This window comes from Tachyglossus aculeatus, chromosome 9, assembly GCF_015852505.1.
Source record: "Tachyglossus aculeatus isolate mTacAcu1 chromosome 9, mTacAcu1.pri, whole genome shotgun sequence".
Lineage (NCBI taxonomy): Eukaryota > Metazoa > Chordata > Mammalia > Monotremata > Tachyglossidae > Tachyglossus > Tachyglossus aculeatus.
The window spans coordinates 46,619,743-46,638,447 of NC_052074.1; the positions used below are offsets into that span (position 1 = coordinate 46,619,743).

Genomic DNA, 18,705 nt, shown 5'->3' on the forward strand with positions numbered 1-18,705 from the left:
GGAGGCAGATGCTCAATGCCAAGAATTTGCTCTAGCTTCCTATAAAAATTCAGGGGCAGGTCAGCGATGTAAAGAAATGTATCTGCCTGTGCAAAGGCACCCAACACACATATAAATGTACCTGCAGCCAACACGAATGCACCCAATGCACATGTACCCAATACAACACAAATGAACCCAATGCACCTGCACTCAACGCCCCCACAGTCAACACACGTTCACCCAACGCACAGGCTTTTCTTTCCAGCTTCCCCTCGGCAAGACTAGGCTCTCAAACTTTTGTTCCTCCTCTGCTCCCCCTACCAAACTGAATCCTTAGAGAGACTCTGGGAAAAATCTCAAGAACAGACGTTCCATTCCAACCTCTAACCGAAATGAGCATCATGTGAAATAGCAGCTCTTGCCAAGAAAGCCCTATCTGGACAGGAACTCAACACTCCAAGGCGGATATCCTGGATATCAACGAGTTGGCCTGGGTTTAGGAATTTTCCCCTAGCGTTACGTTCCGCTCGGCTCCACCCCGCCCCCACAATCTCGCCGTTCTTCCAGACACCAAGAGGCTCGACCACCACTATCAGCCACGACGCTAACCTCTATGGTCTTTCGCATGGTCAAGTTCCAAGAGCAACAGCCAAAGGAATCCAGCTGGAAGGGGACGGTTCAACCAAGCCCCGAACGCAGGGACGCGCTTTACCTTTGGTGGGCAGCTGGGCCGTGATGTTCTTGTTGCACCAGTTACCCTGGCAGCACTCCACAGCCTGGTCGGGAGTGGGCGGCGTCCTGCAGGTCATCTTGCTCTGCTCGTAGACTTGGAAGCAGCCTTTCTGATGGATTTTGATGCCATCGTTTATGCTCAAGGAAACAAAGCATTGCTGGCCCTGGCAGTGATGCTGGCTCCCACAGGACAGCCCTTCACACACACAGGTGTAGAGGATGGCATTCAACTTTGGCTCCTCATCTGTAGGGTTGGGGGGGTGGGTGATAAGAGAGGATTACCCAGGGCATTTTCTTGGACCGAGGTTAGATAATGCTGTCTCTTTCTCCTCCCGCTCAGTTTGACACCAGTCATATGCTTTAGCTAAACTCCCCTATGGAAGAACCCCTAGAAAATGTGATTTTTTACTTTTCAGGCCTTTGGGGGTACCCTGGCACCAGATTCCAAAGCTGAGGGGGGTGAAAGGCTGAGGGGGAGGAAGACGAGAGAATTTAAATGATCTGATGGCAGGTGGGAACGAGGGAGGCAAGCGCCTGGTTGGAAGGACAAACAGGGAGAGGTGCCAGGAAGGAACTACCAATAAAGCAGATCCAATCAGACCCACTAATTAACCGCTCTTGCAAAGATGTGCTGTGGATTTCATTCTCCAACGCACGGTCTCATTTTTTCCCCTTGACTAGATAGTTCGTTCAGACTTGCCAACACTAGGAGTTCCCGATGGGTAGGGGGAGGTGAGGAAGACAAGGTGGCCTAGTGGGCCTGGGAGTCAGTGGACCTGGCTTCTGCTCTGCCGCTCACCTGCTGTGTGACCTTGGGCAAATCACTTTACTTCTCTGGGCCTCAGTTACTTACTAGTAAAATGGATATTCAATATCTACTCTCTCCTAGACAGTGAGCCCCATGAGGGACAGGGACTGTGTCAGACTTGGATCAACTTGCATCTACTCCCCTTCTAAACCGTGACCCTTCTAGACTGTGAGCCCACTGCTGGGTAGGGACTGTCTCTATATGTTGCCAACTTGTACTTCCCAGGCGCTTAGTACAGTGCTCTGCACACAGTAAGCACTCAATAAATATGATTGAATGAATGAATGAATCTAACAGCAGCGCTTGACATAAAGTGAACACTTAAGTACTATTTTTTTTAAAAAAGTCTGTTCTCCCTCCCAGACCGTGAGCCTCATTTAGGACAAGGACTGTGTCTGACCTGATCAACTTACTTGTATCTACCCCTCTGCTTACAACAGTTTGTAATACACAAAAAGCGCTTAACAAATACAATAATAATAAGGATGGATGTTACATTAAGGTCCTGGACTTGAAAGATGGGGAGGGATGTCCTGTGCCTCCAAGAAGCAGTATAGCCTAGTGGAAAGAGCAAGGGCCTGGGTTTCAGCTCTTCCACTTGCCTGCTGTGAGACTTTGGGCAAGTCACTTAATTTTTCGGGGACTCAAGTTTCTTCATCTGTGAAATGGGAATGAAACACCTGTCCTTCCAGCCCCTAGATTGAGAGCCTCATATGGGACAGGGATTGTGTCTAACCTGGTTCTCTTGTACCTCTCCTGGTATGTGGCACACAGAAAGCACTTAACAAATACTATTATTATTATAGTTATTATTCTTATTAATAATGATGATGATAATCATTATGATAATAGCTCCTCAAATTACGAAGACGCTCCACTCCAGGCCCGTTCTTGCCAGGCAATCCACGCACTACCTCTCAAGCAGGACTTGTTGCCTGGGGCAAAGGGCTAGCCAAAACCCAGCACTTCCCAGACCCAGCACTCCACCCAAACAGACACGCAAGCATGCGGACACACAAATGCTATTTATAGGTGACGCGCCAGCTCATTTAAAAATCACAAGGGGCTCTTCCAACAACGGCGGACAAGTCTGAAAGCAGAACATCCAAAATAGCCACCGACTGTGCTATGTATGTCACCGGTCTCACCGCTGAGAGTCAAGAGCCCTGAGACAGCTTTAATGAGCAACAGTTTTAATGAGGAGGCAGCCATTGCTTGGTTTGATTGTTTTGTTATTTTCTCCATCCCCTGGAAGGACGAGCGCCCTTGGCTTCTTCCCATTTGAGAAATGGCTTTCAGCTTCCCCTGTCCCTAGTGGACCCCTGCCCAGCCCACAATTGGAGTGACTCTCCCTCACTGCAAGAGAGCCTTGTAATGACATCAGTCTTGCTTGAAAGATCCTAAATGAGCAGTTTATTCTGGGAGGCCAGTGGCCAAAGGGTCCTGGGCTTAGGAGCAATTCTATATCATCATCAATGGTATTTACTGAGCACTTACTTTGTGCTTGGAAGAGTACGATGTAACCAAATTGGTAGACAAGTTCCCTAACCACAAGAAGCTTACAGTCTAGAAGGGAAGGGAGATAATCTAAATAAATGAATTATATAATTTAGAGCTATGTATAAAAATTCTCTGAGGTTACAGGTGGGGCAAATATCAAATGCCCAAAGATCACAGATCTATGCACACGGATGGTACAGAAGGGAAACATAGCCAGGGAAAAGACGGCTTAATAATAATAATGGCATTTGTTAAGTGCTTACTATCTTCTAGACTGCGAGCCCATTGTTGGGTAGGGACTGTCTCTATATGTTGCCAACTTGTACTTCCCAAACACTTAGTACAGTGCTCTGCACACAGTAAGTGCTCAATAAATATGATTGATTGAATGAGTGAATGAATGAATGTGCCAAGCACTGTTCTAAGTGCTGGGGTAGATACAAGGCAATCAGGTTGTCCCATGTGGGGCTCACAGTCTTAATCCCCATTTTACAGATGAGGTAACTGAAGCACAGAGCAGTGAAGGGACTTGCCCAAAGTCACACAGCTGACAAGTGGTGGAGCTGGGATTAGAACCCACGGCCTCTGACTCCCAAGCCTGGGCTTTTTCCACTGAGCCAGAGGAAGGCCTCCTGAAGGAGCTTTGAGCTGAATAAGGCTTTGCAGGTAGGGAGAGTGGTGGTGATCTGGCATGTATGGAGGGGGAGGTAGTTCCAGGCTAGAGGGAGGAAGTGGAAAAAGGGTTGGTGGTAAAATGGATGAGATTGGGGCACAGTGAGTAAGCTGGCACCAGAAGTGTGAATCGTGCCGGCTGGGCTGTTGTAGAAGACCAGTGAGGTAAAATAGGAAGGGGCAAGCTGACTGAGTGCTTTAAAGCCAAGGATAAGGAGTTTCTGTTTAATGTAGAGGTGGATGAGGAACCATAAGGGGTTCTGGAGGAGTTGGAAGACATGGACTGAACTTTTTTTATGAGAAAAATGATCTGGGTAGCAGAGTGTAGTGTGGACTGGAGTGGGGAGAGACAGGAGGCAGGGTGGTCAAACACTCTTTTTCTCCCTCTTGGGCCCAGCAAGAAGTCTTGGGAGGTTGTGGGGAAAGGGAGGGTGAATTGGGCGGGTGGTTGTGAGATTTTGCATCCTGGCCTGGTTCTGTTAGTCAAGAAATGGCCCTGCTTAACGATGTCCCCACCTCCGCCAGACAACTTCCTTTCATCACCTCTAGGGCCAATGGAGAGGCAAGAGGGAGAAGCAGCATGGCTCAGTGGAAATAGCCCGGGCTTTGGACTCAGAGGTCATGGGTTCAAATCCCGGCTCCGCCAGGTGTCAGTTGTGTGACTTTGGGCAAGTCACTTAACTTCTCTGGGCCTCAGTTACCTCACCTGGAAAATGGGGATTAAGACTGTGAGCCCCACGTGGGACAACCTGATCACCTTGTAACCTCCCCAGCGCTTAGAACAGTGCTTTGCACATAGTAAGTGCTTAATAAATGCCATTATTATTATTATTATCTTGAACTTCCCTCTTGCCTCCCACCCCCTGCATAACCCCCCGCCCCCAGAGGCAGACCCACACCATGGTGGCTCCTTCCCATGCCTGGTTCACAATACCACTCTACAGTCTCTCCTGGGGCAGAGATGCTTTGCTTACAAGAAGACGTGCATATGTATGTACGCAAAATGACAAAGTGGCATAGTATGGATTTTACAGCCACTTGTGCATAAACCCAGCAAGAGCCCAGATAAGAGAGCAGGTTCAGTGGGCAGCAGTTGACAGATGTGATTTAACTGAATCATTTAACGAGGACAGACAGTAACTCCCTCCCTAGAGTATCTCGACTGTACTCTTTAGTTCGCCTCTGTGCCCACACCTCATATCCACAATGGGACTCCTGGATTACTAAGCTTTGCATTGCACCCTCCCAAGCACTTAGTACAGTGCCCTACAAATAGTAAGTGCTCAATAAATATCATCAATTAAAATATGATTGATTGATTGTGAATGGGATGCAATAAGCCATCCAGCAGCAAGACCGGAGCAGGTTAAAACACTTGTGGCTCAGGTGTGCTGAGGAGGAGAGCCTGATTGCACATAGCCTCCTTCAGTCCCACAGCACTTATGAAAATACCTGTAATTTATTTCTTTATATTAATGTCTGCCTAGCCCTCCAGAGTGTAAGTTCCTTGTGGTCAGGGAGTGTGTCTACCAACTCTGTTATATTGTACTCTCCCAAGCACTTAGTACAGTGCTCTGTACTCAGTATTCACTCAAGAAATGCCACTGATTGATTCATCTCACCGGGGGTTGGGTGCTGAAGAGCCTAGCAAGCCCCACTCTGGGTTTCACTGCTTCCCAAGTGTGAGTTCTGAGGGGAGACTGGGGGTGGGGAGAGATAGGAGATTAAAAGCAACGTGGCTTAGTGGAAATAGCACGGGCTTGGGAGTCAGAGGATGTGGGTTCGGATCCTGGCTCTGCCACTTGTCAGCTGTGTGACTTTGGGCAAGTCACTTAATTTCTCTGTGCCTCAGTTACCTCATCTGTTAAATGGGGATTAAGACTGTGAGCCCCACATGGGACAACCTGATATCCTTATATCTACCGTGGTGTTTAGAACAGTGGTTAACACATAGTAAGCGCTTAACAAATACCATCCTTATTATTATTATTATTACTCTAGACAGGATGGAGTGACTAGGGCCAGACATGCTTACTTTGGCCCAGGCCTAGTCCCAAGTGCCAGGATGAACACAGAGAAACAGGTATAATAGCAGAAAGCAGTTTAGGAGATTGGAAACTTGGGCTATGAAATATGATTACAGCAATGGCCACATGCACTGTGGCTTCACAGAAAGAGTGAGAGGCCTAGGAATCAGGGGACCTGTTTTCGAATCCTGGCACCACCGTTTGCTGCTGTGTGAGCTTGGCCAAGTCACTGCACTTATCTGTGCCTCAGTTCCCTCAACTGTAAAATAAGGATTGAGACTGGGAGTCGGAGAAACTGCTGCGTGACCTTGGGCAAAGTCACTTCATTTCTTGGGAGGCTTTCTTCATCTGTAAAATGGGTGTTAAATGACTGTTCTCCCTCCTACTCAGACTGTAAGTCCCAAGTGGTTCAGGGACTGTGTCCAAGCAGATTATCCCAGTGTTCAGTACAATGTTGGTCCTGGAGGAAGATACAAGTTAATCAGGAGAGACAGTCCCTGTCCCATATGGGGCTTGAGGTCTAGAGTACAATAACAATACTAATAATTGTGGTAATTATTAAATGCTTACTATATGTCAGGCACTGAACTAAATTCTGGGGTGGATACAAGCAAATCGGGTAGGACAAAGGCCAGGTTTCACATGGGGCTCACAGTCTCTAGATGAGATAACAGGCACAGAGAAGTTAAGTGACTTGCCCAAGGTCACACAGCAGACAAGTGGCAGAGCTGGGGATTAAAACACAGGTACCTCTGATTCTCAGGCCTGTGCTCTTCCCATTAGGCCCCGCTGCATGTCACCATTCCTTTAATCATATTTCATTACCCCAAATCTCCACTCTCCAATGGAGAACTATCTCTGTGGGTGACCGAACAGAAGAAAGTGAGAGGGTGGGCGGTAGAGGACACTGAGAATTTAATGGTAGGCACCGTGTCAAAATAGAGTGTAATAGAGTGGAGTGTATCCTTCCAGCCAGCTCATACAATGAGGACGTCAAAGATCCCAGCAGAGATGAATCTCTCTGCAGGGGCCTGGGCATCTTAAAGCCTGTCACAGGGACACGGAGAGTTTCCAGTATCAGACCTGCTGCCCCCCTGGCCAACCAGGCCCCATTGGCGTGGTCCACAGTTCTGCCAACACATACTTCAACTGGTGGAGGGCAGCGGGGGATAGATGGGCAGATGATTTGCCTGCCCTTACTGGATGAGAACCACGCCCTGAGTGTCTCATTGCGCTTCCCAGCAGTTGTCAGGAAGGTACCGGGCAAGTAGAGCCTGCGATATCTTTCAGTCTCGTCTTGCAGGGAGTGTAATGGGGAAACTAAGATGACGCTGTTGTAAAGGCCCGATGGCTCCTAACTTGTAGAGGCTAGACGTGCATCAATTAGAATGGCTGGCCCCTCTCCAACAACCTTCACCATTCATTCACTCATTTTTCCACGGCAGTCGGTGAGCGATAGGGCTCAGAGATGACGTCAGCCCCTCCACGGTCTCGCCAGGCTGGGAGTGCCTTTTGGAAGCGCTCCAGCTGTGGAGGTTAGGGAGGGCTGGGAGTTGGGAGAGAGGCCAGGTTGGGTGCCAAGATGGATACGGGCATCGCGTCTGCGCCGGGAGGCCCAGAACGGGCCGCTCCCGAGACCCCAGGCCGGGCACAGGCTCGGGGTGAAAGGAGGCTCGCTAGCCAGACAGAAGGCCGGAGGGTGCGATGAATCTGACTGCCAAGTTTTCTCTGGGACATCGCTGCCGGAGCACGTTTCGTCAGAGACTCACTCTGAGGGAGAAAGCTGGCTCTGTGTGCTTGAAACTATAAAACTTTATTATATGGGATACCAGATTGTACACAAACTAGCGCAAACTTTGGACTGAAGATTCCCAGAGCCTGTAACAGCTTTCTATTTTTTGGAGGGGGGTTTGGAAGAGGGGAATGGAAACACTGCTTATTTTCTGAGCAGAGGGAAGCCATAAAAGACTTTAAATGTCAGCAGAGATCTCATGGCAGCGCTTAGTCACCAAGCCAGCATGTCTGTGCAGACCTAATGCTTCCTGCAAAAGCCTCAGCGGCCTCGCATCTGCTCATCCTCATCGCCGTGGCTGGCAAGTGAGGAGAGGGAGTCGCAACCGGGGAGGGGGAGAGGCAGAGTAAGAGGAATGCAGAAACTGGGGCGGCGGAAGCTAAAGGGGGAGACAAACAGAGGGACCAAAGAGAGGAAGGGAAGATGAGAAATGGGTGAGGCAGGGTAAGTAGGAGGGTAAAGAGAAAGGGCTGAGAGCATGAGAAAGAGAAACAAATCCTAAAATCTATAATGCAATTCTCTTTAATGAATATTTAATAGATAGACACCCTCTTCTTTAGCCCTGAGCTAGTAGGAGAGTGAACTTGGGGTCAAATATACAAGCATCTGGAATTCAATTCAGGTCACCTCCATGTGGCCAAGAGACCCTGTCGACTCCAAGGCTGAGCTGCTCCTGCCTCACTACCTGCAGCAATACCCCACTGTTATGGCGGGATTGCGGGCACCTTCTGTGGTAAGAGTGGGGAGCAGAGACAATCAGCCCTGACAACCTTCTTCCTGCTGCCCCTGCACTGACGGGAACGGTGTCTTCTCCATCAGACTAAGCCTCGGCATGGTGCCACCTCTGGGTATTGGGACACTGTATCTTGCCAACACCTGGTGTTCCAATCCCGGGTTGGTTATTTCAGGTTCACAGGAGTAGGGATCACTAAAAGATGGCATCGTGAAGCTAGGCAACGGGAATGCCTCCGAAGACTGAAAAAAAGGTTCATACTTTTGTTCCAAACCATGCCAATGTGCCGTGGATTGGTAACAAGCTTAGTAAAAGAGGAGACGAGGGACTAGTTCATTTTTCTTGTATTTCAGAGCTGGCACAGAGCTAGGTTAGGCTAGTGGTGACAAAGCTCAGATGTGTTGGGATGGCTTCCTCACTGGCTCCCAATGTCACATGACTCTGGTGCTGACATGGAATGGTCAGGGTGGTTAAAGTCGGTGGCTAGCACAGCAGCATCTGATATATTTCTCTAGTGCCCACTTGGAGCAACCCACTGTACTATAAATAAGTGGTACTAATTGAGCACTCGCTGTATGTACAGTACCATGAAAGAACGACAAATGACACATTCCCTGCCCACAAGGCTCTTACTCTTTGACAAGGGAGACAACAGAAAAGTATTGACAACTTATCCGCTAATACAAGGAAGGCACGTAAAGTACCTCCAATGCAGGCTGGGGGCAAAAATGAGGTTTTCTCTGGAAAAGACCCCCCAAAAATTATTGCCTCCAGCCCAGTGTCCCATTTCTCTGCGGGTCCTGAGGGCTAACTCCATACTGTATCAGCAAACTCTCCTAGAAAGGCTGTACCACTCAGCTCCTTTCCTGATACCCGCACAATCTCTGGGCACCCGAGCCTGGCTCCCACAAGTTAAAGGACAGATTTGGGCAAGAGTCAAGGGTGTTCTCCACAAGCGGCCGCCCCCATTCTGGGTCTGTGGCAGGCCCGTGGGTGGATAAGACAGACAAAAAGACAGACAACGACACAGAGAGAGACCCAGAGGCAGAAAGACAGAGATAGAAACAGGCGGAAAGACAGAGACACACAGAGAGAGACAGAGGCATGAAGATGCACAGCTGTTCCTTCATTTCGCCAGTAAGGAGGAGTACAAAACCTGCTCTCTCTGCCCAAACCTGAATTCGCCGCTTACATCTGTTCACTTGACTGGATCCACACAGGTAACATGGCTTAGGAGATAGGGCATAGGCAGGGAGTCAGGAGACCTGGGTCATAATTCCGGCTCCCCTGTCTGCCTGCTGTATGATCTTAAGTCATTTAATTTCTGTATGCCTCAGTTTCCTCATCTGTAAAACGAGGATTCAACGCCCGTCCTCCCTTTCCCTTACACTAAAGCTGTCTGTGGGAGTGAGACTGTGACAGATCGAATTGCGTTCTGACTTACCCCGGCGCTTAGTACAGTACTAGGCACTTAGAAGCAGCAGCAACATACCGCACCACACAAGGTCTCGTGGAAACCCCAGCTGGAATGAAAAATCCCTGGCCCCCCAGGCCATCTTGGTTCTGGGAGGCAGCAGGTTGAGAACTCCACACAACCAGGAGTGGCACGAACAGGCGTGCCCCAAATCAGCCGACGCAGCAGAAACTAGAGCCCCCTCCCAGAGAAACAGGAGTGCTCCCCCAGTTTTCCTGTGGCTTGTGTTGCTGCCAGCTACCGCCAGCCTAAAGATAAGCCTGGGATCTATATGGGGTAACATTTAAATAGAAGCTTTACTACCATGGGTCATTTTCAGAAGCACTTCCTTCCAAAGTCTGCCTCCATCCACACGGACGTGCCAGACATGCCAAGCCGGAGAGTCTGCTGCGGAGATGAAAGCAGGAGAGAACTGCGCTGAGGGCCCACAGAGAAAGGGGTCCAGGAAGACAGCGCCGGACCGGACTGATGCTGGGGACAATGGTGACAGACGCCTCACGGAAGAGCCACAGAAAAATGCCAGCAGAGCTGCCCTGCCTCCGAGAGCAAGTTTTTAAATACTTTAAAAATAAAAATAAGTGGTGCATTCCTCCCCACCACTTGGAGGATAACTGTGGCTTGGATCCAGGAATTTCTCAGCGAAGCCTTTCAACCCAAGAGAAAACCTAAACCCCATATAGCTTATCTCACCATCGCCTGGCTGTGCAAACAGAAATTGTAGGGAGTCCACAGCCACATACTGTTACATACAAGGTCACTGGAGTCATAGGCTAACTGCAGGAGGGCTGGACGGAGGTCCAGACTGGGGCCCCTCTATCCCCGCTGAGCCGCAGGCTGGGGTTCAAGATCTGGGCCTTCCCAAACAGGGCCCCAAATGCTATCAATTCATGGTACTTACTGAGTACTAATTGTATCATGCTTATTATTATCTTGATATTACACATCATAAATTGTTTATTCATATTAATTCTGTCTCCCCCTCTCTACTGTAAACTCATTAAGGGCAGAGAACGGGTCTGCTAATTCTGTTGTACTGCATTGTCCCAAGCGCTCAGTACAGGGCTCTGTACATAGTAAGTGCTCAATAAATGTGATTGATCTGTGCAGAGCAATGAACTCAGGACTTTCATTATGGGAACAGTCACCACCCACTCAAAGGGGATTCAAAACTGGACCCAAGGTTGGGGGCTGCAAGGTGTAATCTTGGCTTGCCTGAAACCCAGCTGGGGGAGTCAGGAGGGCTCAGCAACGTGGGAGGGGACAGGGTGGACCAGAAGTCCAGTGCTACCGAGACAGTTGTCTAGGATCTGGTTCTGGCAAGTAGTGGTACCTGTCAAGAACACAGCGGTTCCCAAGAAAAGTCTCTCAAGAGAGAAATGGGCTGGTCTCTGGGAAGGCCAACCCATGTCAGATTCTCTGAAACGCTGACTATCCAAACATCCATGAAACAAACCATCTTGCCTGCCTTAGCAACTCTGAGGAAAGCCGGGGCCATTTTGACACAGTTCTCCCAAACTTCTCCATCAACTCAACTAGCCTCAGACCTCATCGGCTCAGCTAATCCTCTCTCTTCAGGAGGGAATCGGGCCCAGGGAGGTGGAAATGTCCCAACGGAAGTTAAAATCAGTAATAGAGGCCTGAGGGTCCTTTCTTCACTCCTGAGCAGTGGAGGGACATTTTGTTTCACCCCAATGCTTCCACCCAACCTTAAAATGGTAGCAGATCCCTTCCCATTGTGTAAAGAGATGCAGATGGGTGGTGCTGACACTTTCAACGTTTCAAGTTTTTCTTCTTCCTTTTGGCGGATGAGAGCCTCGTTTGCGAGCTCTGCCCCAGTGAGGTTGCTATGGAAATAATTACTCTTTCTTATTAAATAAGGGGGTAATTAGTTTAGAAAAATCTCTTGAAATTTGTCAGCACTAAGGCATGGCTCTTTCAGTCTACATTCCAACTTTGTTTATTTTTCTTCCTGGTTTTCTGCAAACACACACCCAACCATTCCCTTATATGTGGTGTTGGCTTCCCTCTGCTGCCTGCCCCACAGACAGACACACTCACAGACACTCTCTCTCTCTCTCTCTCTTCTCTCTCCCCCCGCCGAGACCCTTTCCAAAATGTCCCTTTGAGAAGCTTGCACCTGACAGATGACTGAGAGGTCTAATTTTACTAGAAGAATAGAAATGAGAAATGTAAAAGGGCACAGAAATATCACATTTCCGCCCTTTCTCCAGTAAGGATTAAGAATGAATAGCGGCAGTTGCACGCCCCTCTCTAAAGCCGTAACACTTTCTTCCCGGCGTCCCTTATCAAAAATGTGCCCGGGCCAAATTCACAGTCACCGATTCTTTCCATCAGGATGAACGAGAGCCTTTTCATTCAAAGCCAACCTAGCAGCTGGCTCCTTCCTACCTATCCACTTTCGGCTCCTGTTACATCCCGCTTCGTGCTTTTCCGTTCCAAGCAAATCTCCCAACTGTCCCCCACTCAAGTCTCCTGCCTCTGATCCACTGATCTAACACCCTCCCTCCCACAACTATGCCAAGCCAAATTCTCCCCGTGCCAGACCTGTTTCAATCATTTCACAGTTCTGTAGAAAGACACCTCCTCCAGAAGGCATGCCTTGATTAGGCCCCTCTCCGCTCACACCATGCCCCTTCTCAGCACTTAGGGATTTTAATCAATCAATAAATCTATGGTGTCTATTGCGTGGCTGAGCATGCTTAGTACAACGCTTGAGGGGAATACTATTATCTGCTTCCTAGTCTTAATCAATGATATTTAATTAGCACTTATTGTATGCAGGCACTGTACTAAGCACTTGGGAGAGTACAACATAACAGAGTTGGTTGACGTTTTCCCTGCCTACAATGATCTTACAGTCTAGAATCTTTAAATGCTATTTTAAGAAATGCTGTCCTCTTTGTGCACTCTTGAAGAGCAGGGGTGGCTTGGGGCTTTGAAGGGAGCAGGAACTGCTGTAGAAGAAGGAATGCTGACAAGGACAAAGGCATATACATGGAGAGGTAGCGTGATCTAATGGGTACAGCACAGGCCTGGGAGTTAGAAGGACCTGGGTTCTAATCCCAGCTTCACCATGCTTAGAGAAGCAGCGTGGCTTAGTGGAAAGAGCATGGGCTTGAGAATCAGCGGTCGTGGGTTCTAACCCTGGCTCCCCCACTTATCAGCTATGTGACTTTGGGCAAGTCACTTAACCTTCTCTGTGCCTCAATTGCCTCATCTGTAAAACGAGCCCCATGTGGGACAATCTGATTACCTTTATCTACCCCAACACTTAAAACAGTGTTCGGCACATATTGAGTGCTTAACAAATACCATCATTATTATCATTATAAAGCTAACCAGATTGGACACAGTCCATGTCCCAAGTGGGGCTCACAGTCTTAATCCTTTCTTTACAGACGAAGTAACTGAGGCACAAAGAAGTTAAGTGAGGAGACAAGTGTAAGAGTCAGGATTAGAACCCAGGTCCTCTGATTCCCAGGTCCCAGCTCTTTTCACTAGACCAGGCTGCTTAACATATTACTATACAGACATTAATATAATTCCAAATTATCTCTGGTGACCCACAGTGGTCCATGGAAATCATAAAGCAGGAAGGTCGCTCAAAACCCTGGGGCAGGACCCCAAATGCACCCAAAATCAAGAAAGAGAAGAAGACAAGCTGCCCATATGGGCCTTCCCCGTGTAGATCCCACAAAAAACACAGAGGAGAATGAAAAAAAAAAAAATCAATCCAGTCAGTGTGTGCCGCACTGAAATATGGCTTCAATAAAAGGTTCCATTTAGAATCTTCTCCCCTAAATCAAATGAAGAATATGAAGTGGCTTCAACAGCTCAGCGCCACTCCTATGACAGACAGGTCACAGCAGTAAAAATCTCTGCCCTCACCTACATTTTGATTTTTCTATGTATGCTCAATCATACTCCTTTATCTTAATGCACTGCTAGATGGATCACGAGTCCCTCTTTCCCCGTGCCAGATCCCTAATGCATTGCTAGAGGCACTAAAATTCATCATCATTATTAAAAAAATTCATTAAGCACTTCTCCCCACAAGGCAGTGGGCTAGGGGCTGTGCTGAGCATATCCAACAGCCTCAGCCCTGACCCCTGAGAGCTTCTAAAGAGGCACCACTGACAGTCTAATGAAGGAAATGCAGACAACTGGACAAATGCTGAACTGTGACATACATTAATATAATTCATTAGCCACTAATTAATCGCGCACTGGCAGCACGCATCCTGTTGAAGCAAAAGTGCTTCTTGCAGGGTGGAGAAGCACAGGTATGAACTGTTCAGTTCGAGGGTAAGGCCTCCTAGAGAAGTGCCATCATGATGAGAACAACCAGGAAGGAATTCCAGCAAGGATTTTTCGTGGAGGAAGAGGCAGAATAGCAGAGCTGAAACAAGGGGAGAACTATAGAGGGGAAGGAGTGGAGCAAAGAGGTGGAATAGAATCCATCACAAGGAAGTTGACATTCTGTGTTCTGGGCCTAATCCACAACAAAAATTCACTGGCGTAGTAAAAATGGATCTAAGGAAAGCCCTCCCCCACCTCTCTAGTAGAGCAGAGCTTAATCAGAGGAGATCAGAATTGGACTGCAGCTTCTGGGATGCTGTGACCGAGGCCACTACCATAGGTGCAAGTGGAAACACAACAGAGTCTCCTCCACTTGTCTGCTGTGTGACCTCGGGCAAGTCACTTAACTTTTCTGTGCCTCAATTCCCTCATCTGTAAAATGGGGATTAAGACTGGTAGCCCTATGTGGGACAGAGACTGTGTCTACCCCAATTACCTTGTATCTACCCCAGTGCTTAACATATAGTAAGCGCTTAACAAATACCATTATTATTTATAATTATTTATAAATTACTATTCATCATCATCATCATCAATTGTATTTATTGAGCGCTTACTATGTGCAGAGCACTGTACTAAGCGCTTGGGAAGTACAAATTGGCAACAGATAGAGACAGTCCCTACCCAACAGTGGGCTCACAGTCTAAAAGGGGGAGACAGAGAACAAAACCAAACATACCAACAAAATAAAATAAATAGGATAGATATGTACAAGTAAAATAAATAAATAAATAGAGTAATAAATATGTACAACCATATATACATATATACAGGTGCTGTGGGGAAGGGAAGGAGGTAAGATGGGGGGATGGAGAGGGGGACGAGGGGGAGAGGAAGGAAGGGGCTCAGTCTGGGAAGGCCTCCTGTAGGAGGTGAGCTCTCAGCAGGGCCTTGAAGGGAGGAAGAGAGCTAGCTTGGCGGATGGGCAGAGGGAGGGCATTCCAGGCCCGGTGGATGACGTGGGCCGGGGGTCGATGGCGGGACAGGCGAGAACGAGGTATGGTGAGGAGATTATTTACATATTATTCCTATATTCCTATATTAATCATCATAATAAAAGCTGGCTCCATCTGGGACACTCCACAAGATGCTATGAGGTGGTGTCATGTAGCTTGTTTCCTGAGAATGCTTCCTAACCCTGAATGTCATGCTAGGAGCAAAGCTAGGTCTAGGGCCCTCATTCTCTCCACTCTGGACTACTCGTCCTTTCCCTCCTGTCTGAGAAGGGGTGCAGCACCAATGAGATTTCATCAGTGAAGTACCTTAACTGGCCCTGGGCTGACAAGAACGCCCTCTGCCCCTTTCCCCCAACCCCTGGCCACCCCAGAGGCACAAACTCTAGGGAGACTCTTGGTGGGACTGCTTGGATGCAAGAGGGGGAGGACAGGGAGAATGTCAGATAAAACATGTGTATATAGCTATAATTCTATTTATTCTGATGGTATTGACACCTGTCTACTTGTTGTGTTGTCTGTCTCCCCCTTCTAGACTGTGAGCCCATGGCTGGGTAGGGACCGTCTCTATATATTGCCGATTTGTACTTCCCAAGCGCTTAGTACAGTGCTCTGCACACAGTAAGCGCTCAATAAATACGATTGAATGAATGAATGAAAACCCCAAGGCCTTGGAAGATGGGTGCTGAGCAGGTGCTTAATCAAGGTAGGAAACTCCAGATGGTTGTGGAAAGAAATTCCTCTCCCTTGAAAATGTGTTTTCCTCTGTTTTTATGCAAATGGTTTGTCTTTTTCCCCTAGACCAGGCCCAGTCTGGGTTCTGTAGTCCCCTAGGGTAGTGAAGTGCTCTCACCGCTTGTCCAGGCGCTTAACAAATATTTGCCATAAATTAATAAATAACCCCGCTGAAGGTCCTCACAGAAAACTCTACCCAATCTCTTCCGCTGAGCCCCGGAGAGCGGGGTACTGTCTTGGTTTCCATAGGTCCAGCTCCCTGGGAAGGGCTGCCCGCATCCCAGCACGCTCAGTTATGCCACCGCGCATGTTCCCGTGCTGTGTTTTGGCTGGGACACCATCAAGGAAGAGGGCACTGATCTCCTGACAGGCAAAGTCTGCCAGGGCTCATCAGCCACGTTATCGGAAGAGAATGCTTTGTGCATGTGGTGTTGGGGTGGATTCCTGTCTGTATTTGCAGTAATTTGCTCAGATCTGCCTCTTTAAAGTCCTATATAGTATTCTGATCATAATGGTCATAAAAGAATTACTATTATGTTATTTGTTTAGCACTTACTATGTGTCATGCACTGTTCTAAGCACTGGGATAGGTACTAATCACATCAGACACATTCCCGGTCCCAAATGGGGCTCTCAGTCTAAGTAGGAGGGAGAACAGGTATTGAAACCCTAGTTTACAGTTGAGAAAATGGAGGCTCAGGGAAGTTAAGTGACTTGCCCAAGATGGCACAGCAGGCAAGTGGCAGAGCTGGGATTGGAAACCAGGTTCTCTGAATCACAGGCCCATAATAATAACAAGTGTTCTCTAAGAATAACAGATGCATCGAGTCTGAAGGAACCTTTGTTGTGCCATGTTGACAATCAGACACCCTGTCCTTTTCTCTTCCATTATTAGCACCAGAAAAAATGATATATGTGGGGGCCAAAACTGCAAATGTCTTACAAGTCAGCATTTCTGGTCTCCTCAGACACACATTTTGGATCTCGACTTCACCGAAGAAATGCTCAGAACCATTAACTGACACTTCCCTCAACAAGGAGCCACAGAAAATTTTAAAAAACCCAGTCGACAATAGATCTGCTGAGAAAGAAAAATTTGGCTCTGAATAAAGAAGAAGTGATTGGAAAGGAACACTTCTCTCACTATTCAAGGAACTTTCTGAGCCTCCTGAGGAGATGGAAGTCCATGACGGTATAAGTCAAAGAAAGGCCCATTTTCTTCTCTGTGCAGGAAGAAGGCATGCCTTGATCAACCATAATAGGGCTTGGAAGCACAAGGCTGATAGGGTTTGGAAAGAGTCAACTCATGAAAGCAATTTCCGTGTATAATGATCCAATGTGTTTCAGTGGGAAAAACCAATGCTGGAGCTTTTGAAGAATTCAGCCATTCTACAAGGACATCCCAGCTGTGCCGTGGCTTCACGCACAGTGGGTGACTTGGGCGAAAGAGGGTAGAGAGAGGGCAGAAGGGTACTGGAGTTGAAAGCTGAGCTGCCCTCTGTGAGCTCCAGGAAAGAACATCCTGTGTGGAGCTTTAGGTGATGTTTGGAAAGTGCACTGTCCACACCCCAGGAGTAGAACAAAATGATTGAAAATGCGGGGACACGGGCCATCCAGGTGCATCACTTGAGCCAGTATAACTTCGGGGAGCTGGGTTCTAAACCCAGCTCCATCATTTTCCTGCTGTGTGACCTTGGGAAAGTCATCTAACTTCCTGGAACTCGGTTTCCTCATCCATAAAATGGGGATTCAATATCTGTTCTCCTCCTAAAGACTGTGAGCCCTGTGTAGGACACGAACTGTGTCTGACATGATTATCTTCAACCTACCCCAGTGCTTAGTACAATGTGAGCCACTCAAGTGCTTGGCCATCGCCCAACTCAAGATCTGAGAAAAAACCCAAACCCCTGCTTTTCTGAAGCTTAAATTCTAGCAAGCTTGTTATGGGAAGGGAATGGGTCTGCTAATTCTGCAGCATTAAATACCATTGATCGATTGGCACATAGTAGGCGCCTAACAAATACCAAATTATTAGGGAATTGGAATTTTATCTAGGTCCCCCCCCACACCATGCCCTCCCAGTTTGGGAGGGGTATCCCATGCAAATCAGGAGAAGCAGCGTGGTTCAGTGGAAAGAGCATGGGCTTTGGAGTCAGAGGTCATGGGTTCAAATTCTGCTCCACCAATTGTCTGCTGTGTGACTTTGGGCAAGTCACTTAACTTCTCTGTGCCTCAGTTACCTCATCTGGAAAATGGGGATTAAGACTGTGAGCCCCCCGTGGGACAACCTGACCACCCAGTAACCTCCCCAGCGCTTAGGACAGTGCTTTGCACATAGTAAGTGCTTAATAAATGCCATTATAATAAAATCAGATGCTGGCAGCAGGGATGGCTGAACAAAAATCCCAAATTTTCAACTGGAAAGTACAGGTGCAAAAAATATGATTTGGCCATGTTGTGGCTGGCTAAAAAAGCATCCTGCTTTGTACAAGTTTATGCTAAGCTGTGGGTGCCACCAATATCCTAAAATATTTCAAGACCTCAGAAAGCACAAGCCTCCTAGAGTGAAGCAAAAGCCACTAGCACTAAAATCGATTCCTCCACACAGCTTTCCAGTCCTAAAGTCTCTCCCGCGGCTCATCTATTTCTGATAGGAGGTGCCTTCATGAGATTCATAGCGGGAACCTTTAGGAAGCCGTTAGTCTGATATGCCCTCACCCCCTCCTGGTGCCCTTGCTTCTTAAGCACAGGACACGAGAGAGTGTATGTGTATTACTGTGTCTTTGTGTACACATGTGTGTGCTGGCAGTGTGGGGCAGGGGCCACCCACTGCAAAACCAGCAAGGTATGGAGGACAGCAGCACATCAGTTAGCAGAGGGTCTCTGGAAGAGCAAGCCGGGTGGCAGAAATGGATGT

General features: G+C 48.0%; 1 protein-coding gene across 2 annotated transcripts in view; it reads right to left on the reverse strand.

The window, feature by feature from the left end:
• Window positions 1-18,705, reverse strand: part of ACVR1 (activin A receptor type 1) — a 103,629-nt gene that overhangs the window by 27,150 nt on the left and 57,774 nt on the right. For both annotated transcript variants that reach the window (XM_038751172.1, XM_038751173.1), the window contains exon 3: window positions 695-958. In XM_038751172.1, the coding sequence (XP_038607100.1) occupies window positions 695-958 (264 nt within the window). The remainder of the gene's footprint in view (window positions 1-694; window positions 959-18,705) is intronic.